The 11,562-nt window shown below is 43.2% G+C and overlaps 1 protein-coding gene across 1 annotated transcript in view; it reads right to left on the reverse strand.

Moving 5' to 3' along the window:
* Window positions 1-6,492: 6,492 nt before the first annotated feature.
* LOC105515934 (putative uncharacterized protein encoded by LINC00596) overlaps window positions 6,493-11,562 on the reverse strand; it is a gene marked incomplete at both ends in the record, with an annotated part of 5,668 nt that continues 598 nt past the window's right edge. The window contains 2 exons of the mRNA XM_011947902.1: window positions 6,493-6,540; window positions 8,260-8,281. Coding sequence (XP_011803292.1) covers window positions 6,493-6,540; window positions 8,260-8,281 — 70 coding nt within the window. The remainder of the gene's footprint in view (window positions 6,541-8,259; window positions 8,282-11,562) is intronic.

Below are 11,562 nucleotides of genomic sequence, written 5' to 3' on the forward strand. Positions count from 1 at the left end.
CGGTGAATAGGCCTCCAAAGATCCATATCCTTCTCAGAGCCCCAAAGTGTGACCTTACATTGAAATAGGGTCTTTGTAATTAGTTAAGATCGGTCATACTAAAGTAGGGTAAGCCCCAAATCCATTTTGACTGCAGTCCTTATAAGAAGAGAAGAGACACAGATGGGGGAAGGCCACGTGAAGAAGGAGGCAGATACTGGAATTATGTATCTACAAGCTGATTAATGCCAGAAATTGCCAGCAACCACCAGGACCAGAATAGGGTTAGGAAGGAGTCTTCCCTAGTCTTCATGCAGAGAAAGCATGGCCTTGCTAGCACCTTGATTCCAGGCTTCTAACCTCCAGAACTGTGAGAGGATAAATTTCCCTTGGTTTAAGCCATGAGGGTTCTGGTACTTTGTTAAGGCAGCCCTAGGAAACTAATTCAGGGGCTAACAAGGCACAGTGGGGCACCGCGGACTGTAATAGGGAGATGCTATTATCAGCCCTGGACCCAAAGTGGGAAGGGCAGGAGTGGCTTCCAGAACTCAGAGAGAGAGAGAGAGAACTCAGAACTGTGGGGGAAAGCGTCGCTCAATAGGAACTACAGTCTTAGGTACCTAAATGTAACCACTGTCAAAACCTTGGTCTATAGGGAGGGACCCAAGAGAATAAATACCTTAAGCTCTCTCTCCAGCTGCCCTTCGACCTTCTGTTTCCCCTTTCCATGGACTGAACCTGATTAGAAGCCAGAGATAAAGGCACCCGGGTGCTACAGTGCTTAGTGATCAGCCTTCTGGGCCCAGAGCAGGGTAGATGGAGAAAGGTGCAGAGTGGATCTGAAGGAACAACGACTATTCGGCACATGTTTTCTCCCTCACATTTACATCTGAAGTCATCTTATAATCAGTGGTATGTCATCATTTAATTGGTAGTATCGTATCTTTGTTTTTTGTTTTGACACAGAGTTTCACTCTCTCACCCAGGCTGGAGTGCAATGGTGCAATCTTGGCTCGCTGCAACCTCGGCCTGCTGGGTTCAAGCGATTCTTGTGCCTCAGCCTCCCAGGTAGCTGGGACTACAGGCACACGTCACCATGCTCGGTTAATTTTTGTATTTTTAGTAGAGATGGGATTTCACCATGTTGGCCAGGCTGGTCTGAAACTCCTGACCTCAAGTGATCTGCCTGCCTCGGCCTCCCAAAGTGCTGGGATTACAGGTGTGAGCCACTGTGCCTGGCCAATATCTTTTTACTTTCTTAGTGCTACGTTAAAAATGGCATGTACTATAACTGATAGAGTCTTAGGCTCAATAAAATACATTAATAAACATAATATTGGGTACTCAGGATTGACAGAAATATAGACATATGAGATCTATGTGTACTGTCCAGGGAAGGGAACAGGAGTAATAAGTGAAGAATATATTAACAGTGCAACTCCGATGACAAATGAATATTTTACAACTGAGTATGTACAGGCTCGACTGATCTGTTGAGGACTGGACCAGAGGGTGTGCCCATGGCCCATAGCATGAATATGCCGGACCAGTATCATTGCTGCTCATTTCTGGTCAGACTATAGCATTATGTCCCATTCTAGGGCAAAGAGAGATATAGAAACTCTGAAGAGTATTCATAGGAGACCCACAAAGATGTAACGCCTTTGAGGAAAGGTATATCGCAGTGGGCCCTCTAGGAATCAGCTGGCAGGAGGTACAGGCGGAAATGACTGTAGGGGGGAAAGGGAAGATGCGGAGAACCTGAGTCAGGTGCAGGGCAAGTAGGAGGAAGGAGGATACAGTAGGAAGAAATTTAGCTCTGTGCAGCTCAGAAAATCTCAGCTGTGCTAGTGGGGACACCCAGAACAGAGACTGCTCATTGGAGGAGCCTCGCATTGGACAGGCCTCATTGGACGGGAATGACCTGGTTCTAGATCCCCTATGGGCACAGTCATTAGCTGGGAGTGTCCCAAAGAGACACTCCCAAAGAGACGTTCTCTTGGTAAGAATACCGTGGTGGATTCTGAATTTGCTACTGCTGGACATGGTCAGCTAACTACACTCCTCACAGAGGCGCTTACTCAAAGGGAGGTTTGAGCAGTGTACTCCCCAGTGCACTCCCCATAGCTACCACAAATGGTTAAAAAAAGACTACAGCTTTGGTTTGGCTGGGGCACGATTTGGGTGCTTTTTCCTCCCATTACCATAAAAATGATTATAGGTAGACTCTACTAAGAGTATGGGTGATGGAGACCAACATGCATGAGTTCAAATCTTGGTATTACCACTACCCAGCTCTGTGACCTTGGACAATTCATTTCATCTCTTTGAGCCTCAGTTTTCTCATCTGTAACATAGTTTTTGAGAGGATTAAATGAGATGCTTGTGTAAAGCATAATGTCTGGCATGTTGTAAGCATGCAATAAATACATCATTAGGGCTCCAATTTCCTTTAGTGTACCAATAAAGACATCTAAAGGTAATTTTCAGTCTTAAAGAGCACATACGCAAAATGGTGATCAGCAACTCTCCATCTCAGCTGGGGGCAGCATAAAAAGAAGGAAGTGGCTGGGTACGGTGGCTCACACCCGTAATCCCAGCACTTTGGGAGGCCAAGGTGGGCGGATCAGGAGATCAAGACCATCCTGGCTAACACGGTGAAACCCCGTCTCTACTAAAAATACAAAAAATTAGCCGGACGTAGTAGAGGGTGCCTGTAGTCCCAGCTACTTGGGAGGCTGAGGCAGGAGAATGGCTTGAACCGAGCAAGACTCCATCTCAAAAAAAAAAATTAGCCGGGCGTGGTGGCGGGCAACTATAGTTTCAGCTACTCGGGAGGCTGAGGCAGGAGAATTGCCTGAATCCAGGAGGTAGAGCTTGCAGTGAGCCAAGATCGCACTACTGCACTCCAGCCTGGGTGAAAAAAAAAAAAAAGAAGAAGCAAGAAATGTGTAGTTATAGAAGAGAGAATTGTCTGATGATGAGAGCAATATATAGTACTCCTATTCCTAATGTGGAAGCACACGGGCTTTTAAGACCTCCTTCCATAAGGAGGACTTAAAAGGAGATGAGACTGCATCTGTCCAGGAGTTCATATGTGGTCTCGGAGGCGAGGGGACCACAGCTGACCTCCCAGGTCTATGGCTTTCTTATAACTTCAAAGAACAATTTTCTTTAGTTCCTGACGAATGCTTACAGCTGCAGGGCTTTGATGAACTTACCCCAAGTTTTGTCCCTCCCATGACCTCTGGTTCACCACATTCAAACTTTTCCCCATTACAAAATTTAAAAGCAGCCATGAAAGCAGGCCACAGTCCTCCTCTCCCTTTTAAAGCAAGATGCCTACTTTAGCCATATTAAAATTACTGAGTGGTTGTCATATACAGACGAGTAGTTTAAAATATAATGAAAAATATCATTACTAATAGCCACACAAGATAAAATACTAAATCACTCAACAAGAAATATGCATGAGGTATATGAAGAACACAGAAATACTTTTGAGAGCAGAAAAAAATTCAAATAAATGAAAACATATGGATTTATTATGATGATTATTAGATAAGAAACCTTACTGTTTTTTTAAAAAAGTGTCAATTCCCTCTGGATGAATGTATACAATTAAACGTGGGTACAATAAAACGATAATACCAATAGGATTTTGGGAGTGTGAGAACCAGGCAAACTGACTCTAAAGTTCCAATGGAAAACCTAGGTAAATTGGGAGGCTGGAGGGATGCCAAGTTGTATGTTTCAGAGACAGAGAGGAAAAAAAGAATGCTTTCATTAAGGCATACAACATAAAATGGCTAAGTACAGACTCTCCCAAAGAAACACTGACAATACAGTGCAAAACAGTGTAAATGGTCTTGGGGGGCTGTTTCTAGGTAGCCACGGGGACTCTCTGTAAAAGGCCCATAAAAGGCCTGAAGCTTCGAAACAACACTTCAGTTGATAGCGGCTGCCTTTGAACTGAGTGGTCATGTGATCATGGTAGGCCTGAAGACTTCAAACCTTTGATCCATATGTTCTTTGCTCCATGCACAGTGATTACAGTAAGAAAGATTATCCTCCAAATCAAGACAGGGATAGGGCCCTTGTGCCTTGATTTTAAGATGTGCAGAGAGAGGTAAAGGAAACACTGCCAGTGTGGAATCCCCAGAAGGGTGAGATGTCAAAACTGATGCTTAACGATGGGTAAGTATTCCTTGGCTATTTTACAGGATAAAATAGTTATCAGCATTTAGAGGCAGCCATTTACTATCTTTTCTCCTCCTTCTCCTCCTCCTCCTCCTCCTCTTCCTCTTCTCCTCCTCCTCCTCCTTCTTCTTTTCTCTTTTTTTTGAAATGTAATCTTGCTCTGTCGCCCAGGCTGGAGTGCAGTGGTGCAATCTCCGCTCACTGCAAGCTTCTGTATTAGTCTGTTTTCATGCTGCTGATAAAGATATACCAGAGACTGGAAAGAAAAAGAGATTTAATTGGACTTACAGTTCCATATGGCTGGGGAGGCCTCAGAATCACGGCGGGAGGCAAAAGGCACTTCTTACGTGGCAGCAGCAAGAGCGAATGAGGAAGATGCAAAAGTGGAAACCCCTGATAAACCCATCATATCTCGTGAGGCTTATTCGCTACCAGGAGAACAATATGGGGGAAACCGCCTCCATGATTCAAATTCTCTCTCACCAGGTCCCTCCCACAACACGTGGGACTTGTAGGAGTATAATTCAAGATGAGACGTGCGTGGGAACACAGAGCCAAACCATATCAGCTTCCCACTGCAGGACTGGCATCAATATCTGGCTCCTTCACCGGTGGTGACAGTGGGCACGACTCTCTTCATTGGTCAGCATCTCCTTTGCCTTCTGCAGTTTCTGAACAGTCTGCATTGCTCTGGAATTTTCAGGATGCTTGCTGGGGTGGCATTCCACAGCTCTGAACTTAATTCTGCCAGGATTTGTTCAACAGTTCTGGTGGCTGGGAAGTCCGAGATCAAGGCACTGGCAGATCCAGTGTCTAGTGAGGGCTGCATCCTCATAGACGGCTCTCTTCTCATTGTAACTTCACAAGGCGGAAGGGGCACTTTAGCAGCATTTAAAAGGCACTGACGTTGTGTGCATGAAAGTGGCTATAAGGTCAGTTTTGATATATATTTCATTAAGATGTGATATCCCCAGCCAGATCCAGAAAATATTGCATGCAACCTTTGAATTATTCCAAAGAATTGCATAGCTATCAATACAGTTGAGGCTATATCTCCTGAAATAAATTCAAACTATGCACTGTGCTGTGCAATATGGCAGCCACTAGACACATGAGGTATTGAGCATTGAAAATGTGGATAGTATGAAATGAGATGTGCTGCAAACATAAAATACACACTAGGTTTCAAAAAAGGAATGTAACAATCTCATTAATTAAAAAAATACTAAAATATAATATATACATATGTATATCACCCAGGCTGGAGTGCAGTGGCATGATCTCAGCTCACTGCAAGCTCCGCCTCCTGGGTTCACGCCATTCTTCTGCCTCAGCTCCCGAGTAGCTGGGATTACAGGCGCCCGCCACCACGCCTGGCTAATTTTTTTTTTTTTGTATTTTTAGTAGAGACCGGGTTTCACCGTGTTAGCCAGGACAGTCTCGATCTCCTGACCTTGTGATCCGCCTGCCTTGGCCTCCCAAAGTGCTGGGATTACAGGCTTGAGCCACCGCCCCTGGCGTATATATGTATCTCTTAAGATGGAGTCTCACTCTGTCGCCCAGGCTGTAGTGCAATGGTGCAGTCTCAGCTCACTGCAACCTCTGCCTCCCAGCTTCAAGAGATTCTCCTGCCTCAGCCTCCCGAGTAACTGGGATTATAGGCATACTCCACCACGCCCAGCTAACTTTTGTATTTTTAGTAGACATGAGGTTTTACCATAATGGTCAGGCTGGTCTCAAACTCCTGACCTCAAAAGACACCTGCCTTGGCCTCCCAAAGTGCTGGGATTACAGGCTTGAGCCACCGCCCCTGGCGTATATATGTATCTCTTAAGATGGAGTCTCACTCTGTCGCCCAGGCTGTAGTGCAATGGTGCAGTCTCAGCTCACTGCAACCTCTGCCTCCCAGCTTCAAGAGATTCTCCTGCCTCAGCCTCCCGAGTAACTGGGATTATAGGCATACTCCACCACGCCCAGCTAACTTTTGTATTTTTAGTAGACATGAGGTTTTACCATAATGGTCAGGCTGGTCTCAAACTCCTGACCTCAAAAGATCCGCCCACCTCAGCCTCCCAAAGTGCTGGGATTACAGGCGTGAGCCACCAGGCACCACCAATAATTTAAAAACATTGACTGCATGTTGAAGTGGTAATATTTTAGATGTATTATATTTAATAAAATAAATAGTTAAGCTCACCTGTTTGTGTGTTTTTAGTGTAACTACTTGAAAATTTAAGGTTGGGCACGGTGACCCACGCCTGTAATCCCAGCACTTTAGGAAGCGAGACGGTCGGATTGCTTGAGCCCAGGAGTTTGAGACCAACCTGGCCAACATGATGAAACCCCATCTCTACAAAAAATACAAAAAGTAGCTGGGCATAGCCGTTCATGCCTGTAGCCTCAGCTACTTGAGAGGCTAAGGTGGGAAGATCACCTTATCCAGGTAGGTTGAGGTTGCAGTGAGCCACGATCAAGCCACTGTACTCCAATGAGATCCTGTTTCAAAAGGGGGGGAAAAAAAAAGAAAGAAAAGAAAATTTAAAATTACATGTGTGGCTTGCATTAGATTTCTGTTAGACAGTGCTAGTGTAGAGCACAAAGAATGTTTCTGGATTTTTGGCCAAAATTCTGGATGTACATTTTTCTCTTTAGCAAAGGTGTTAGCACCATTATAGGCCTGCCCTCAGCAATGTTCTAAATCAGTGCCTACAATTAAAAGGTTTGTTTCTTTTTTCAGTTCTTTAGGCAACAGGTTTTGAGTCAAAACCTGTACTTTTTACCATAGGCATGAAACTAATGAAATATCAATTTTTATTTTCTTGTTTTCTTCTGCCAGTTCAATGTACAAAGAATAAGTGTTAGTTGTTCAACATGCCTTTTGTTCTTGTTACAAACCAGTTGAACTATCACTTTGTAAAATTATATGTATGATTTTCAACCTAAATCCCCATCAATGACAGATTAAACAAAGAAAATTTGGTACATATACACCATGGAATACTATACAGCCATAAGAAAGAATGAGATCATGTCTTTTTCAGGAACATGGATGAAGCTGGAGGCCATTATTCTAGTGAACTAAGGGAGGAACAGAAAACCAAAACTGCATGTTCTCACTTACAAATGGGAGCTAAGTGATGAGAACACATGAACACAAATAGGGGAACAACAGAAACTGAAGCCTTTTTGAGGATGGAGAGTGAAAGGAGGAAGGGGAGCAGAAGAACTATTGGGTACTAGGCTTAGCACCTCGGTGACTAAATAATCCGTACAACAAACCCCTGTGACACACATTTACCTATATAACAAACCTGCACATGTACACCCAAACCTAAAATAAAGGTTAAACAAAAATAAATAAAATTGTATGCTTTTCCCCTACTTTATTGTCCATTAAATTAATAGCTTCATTTTGACTTCTTCATCTACACAGTGATCTTTTATTTTATTATTTCTTAACTATCTTCTATGTTTGGCTGTTCTAGTTTTAGTTTTTGAAACCATTTTTATTAAATCTAGAAATTTCCCATTATTTCTGTAAATATTGTGCTGTTAATGCCATGAAAAGATGAAAAGTGCCATTGTGTGTGGCTAAGTATTGAACATTTATTATTATTTTAGGAATATTATATCAATTTTTTATATTGGCTTGTAGTTGTTATTGTGGAATACTGTCAAATGCTGTTTAGTCAGCTTTTTTTTTTTTTTTTTGCAGTTTCAGTGATTCATGTGCTCTTTTTATGCCCAAGTGATAGTCATTTTCTTTCAATAGAGAACCTAAACGTGTCCTTTCACAAGTCTCTTCATTGGCCAAAGCTAATCATGAAGATTGCTGTGAAACATGAGAGTAGCTGCAGAACTTTGGCTTTGTGCTTAGCATATAAAAATGTCTAGTTTCTCCATTTGAAGAAATTTTGATGGAAAATGAAATATTAAACCTTCTGTCAGGCTGGGTGCGGCAGCTCACGCCTGTAATCCCAGCACTTTGGGAGGCTGAGGCGGGTGGATCACTTGAGGTCAGGAGTTCAAGACCAGCCTGGCCAACATGGCTAAACCTGGTCTCCTAAAAATATAAAAGTTAGCCAGGCATGGAGGCACACACCTGTAATCACAGCTACTTGGGAGGAAGAGGAAGTGGAATTGCTTGAATCCTGGAGGCAGAGGTTGCAGTCAGCCAAGATGACACCACTGCACTCCAGCCTGGGCCACAGAATGAGACTCCATCTCAAAAAAAAAAAAAAAAAAAAGTCATAATGCAAGAATCTACTGCATTCCCATTATCTGAGAGGAAGGACATGACAAGTTTACCCTTTCTCATTCCCAAGGGTTTCTGCCGACCACATTTCTCATACTCTGGAGTAATTCAATTGCCAACATCAGGAGCAGTCACCCGCAGTCCCTTTTGTTTTGAGAACACTGGACAAGAAATATGGAGAAGCATTTCCCTGGGGACTGAACAGTATGACCGGGTCTTGTTGTACTGGCAGAACTAAGCGCTCCCAAATGACAGACGACTTTTGTGCTCTTTAATATTTTTTTTTGTAAATGTGTTTGTGATATGCAGCACCCTCTCCAGAGCAGGCTTAGGCAGTGACCCTTCTCATCTGGCCACAAGGGTAGTACTGCTCCTCGTAAGAGCTTGTGGTACTTTCATGAGCTTGAAGGATGCACACACACTGACTCATTGCCCTTGTGCAAGGTCACCTCTGCCCTTTACTGCAGCCTTTTCCTAGGCACTAATCCCCTAGATAGCGCCAGGCAGCCTGGAACTGGCACTGACTTAAAACAGAGAGCACTGTATTCTACCCAAATGCCTAAGAATGAAATCTCCAAAGGCCACTGCTTTGTTTTCCAACTTGTATGAAATCTAAATAGTGCTCCAAAATGAAATCCTTGTTCCTCCAGAATTGTAACACATACACTTGTTTTAAAGTCTTTATCAGTAAAAGCAAAACAAAACAGAACAAAAGAAACAAAGAAAAAAATGGCCAGGCATGGTGACTCACACCTGTAATCCCTACACTTTGGAGGCCAAGGAGTGGAGGATCATTTGAGGCCAGGAGTTCAAGACCAGCTTGGGTAACATAGGGAGATCCTGTCTCTAAAGAAATTTTAAAATTTTAAAAATTAGCCAAGTGTGGTGACATGTGGCTGTAGTCCTAGCTACTCGGCAGGATCTCTTGAGCCTAGGAGTTAAAGACTGCAGTGAACTACGATCACGCCACTTCATACCAGCCTAGGTGACAGAGTCAGATGCTGTCTTGAAAAAATAAAAACCAAAGAAATCCAACAATAATTCCTATCATTTGTATTTGCTTTTAATTTACAAAGCATTTTTTGTACATCCTCTTATCTACCTCATGAAATGGCATTTTGTGAGTGTGGAAACAGGTTCAGAGACATTCAGTGACTTCTGCAAGGGCAGAAAACAGAGCTGAAAGTCGAACCAAGGTCTTTCCAACACAGCATAGCTGTCTCATCATAAGGCCATAGACCTTGAACATCCTCCACCAAATACCTCAGTCCTTTAGTCTCTGTTAATCTGTTGTTTCTGCTCAGCCAGAATGCCTTTCTACCAGTCCCAAATTCATAGCCTTCTGCATGCATCAGAGCTTCCCCCTTAATGAGGAGGAGCCACTCTCCATGCTTTTGTTAGACCAAGGGGCCTAATCTCTTCCATCTTTGCCTGCAGACTCCATCACAGTAACTCTGGCTAACATAAAGATGTGCCTGATAAATCATTACCTTGTTTGTAAGATGATGGTGCCAGCCTCTATGGGCAGACCCAGAGTCAGTTCGTGATGATGCTTAGACCTGTCTACCACAAAATGAGCAAAACAAGGACAATATAGTGAATTTTGGTAGCACTGAATTGATCAGATTAAGGATTATTCTTTATTCTGCGATGATGTCCTTTTTAAAAAATTTTTTGCGGGAGTGGAGGCAGGTGGGTTTAAAATATCCTTTTTTAAAAAAATAAAATAAAATGATGATGCTAGTATTACAGATGGTAGTTTGAAAAGTTTAATGTCTTCACTTGGCAAAGTATCAAAGTGGCAACCTTATGTCTTTCCCCAAAATGTCTTAGAAGGTTTTATTAGTCTTGGAATTCTAGACATCTGGGAACTACCGGCTTGGGGGATGATTTAATATTCTCTGACTCCCTAGAGTGTCACCAGTGGTGTTCTATGCCTCAGTGAGGTAGTAGCTGATATGGGTTTCCTAAATGTCTTTTAGTTAAAACATTAGCCTTGTGCTTAATATAGGCACGTGAGTGTCACCACTTTCTACCAAATGACTTATGAAAATAGTGACACAGCAAAGTAACCTGGTGTATGGAAATACCTCCCAATTGTACAGGCTCTTCATGAATTAAATAAAGGGAGGGCACTGGAGAAATTAAAAGTCTCAAAGGTAGTATGTCGTAGTAAGCAGGGATCCCCAAACTCCGGGTCGAGCTCAGCCTCTTAGGAACTAGGCCGCACAGCAGGAGGTGAGTGGCCAGCGAGTGGGCATTACCGCCTGAGCTCCACCTCCTGTCAGAGCAGCGGAGGCATTAGATTCTCATAGGAATGTGAACTATTGTGAACTGTGCATGCGAGGGATCTAGACTGAGTGCTCCTTATGAGAAATTAGTGCTTGATGATCTGAGATGGGACAGTTAGTTTCATTGTCTTCCACAAAACTGGTCCCTGGTGCCAGTCAGGTTGGGGACCGCTGAGAATGTAGATTCTGGAGTCAGATAACCAAGGTTCAAGTCCCAGTGATGTCTTACCATATCACACACTTAGGAGACAAATTACTTATCCTGTCTCAATTTCCTCGTGTTTAAAATGGAAGTAATACTAACGGTGCTAACTTTATAAGACTGTTCTGAGGATGAGATATGTATAAAGCACTTAATATAGTGTTTGCTGTATAGCTAGCGATTGATAGACATTTGTTATAGATAGGCGTGGAGAAAAAGGCAATGGGGTTAGAGGGTAAGAATTCTGAGATCCACATATGGGATAAGAAGAGCAACAGGTTTTGTGAAGGTTTACTTTTTTTTTTTTTTTTGAGAGGGAGTCCCGCTCTGTTGCCCAGGCTGAAGTGCAGTGGTGCAATCTCAGTTCACTACAACATCTGCCTCCTGGGTTCAAGTGTCCCCTGCCTCAGCCTCCCAAGTAGATGGGATTACAGGCACCCACCACCACGCCCGGCTAATTTTTGTATTTTTAATAGAGACAGAGTTTCACCATGCTGGTCAGGCTGGTTTCAAACTCCTGACTTCAAGTGATCCACCCGCCTTGGCCTCCCAAAGTGCTGGGATTACAGGCGTGAGCTACCACGCCCAGCCTAAAAATGTTTTTAATCGTCATCTTTTTTTTTTTTTTTTTTTTT

Source organism: Colobus angolensis, unplaced genomic scaffold (genome assembly GCF_000951035.1).
Source record: "Colobus angolensis palliatus isolate OR3802 unplaced genomic scaffold, Cang.pa_1.0 Scaffold270, whole genome shotgun sequence".
Taxonomy (NCBI): domain Eukaryota; kingdom Metazoa; phylum Chordata; class Mammalia; order Primates; family Cercopithecidae; genus Colobus; species Colobus angolensis.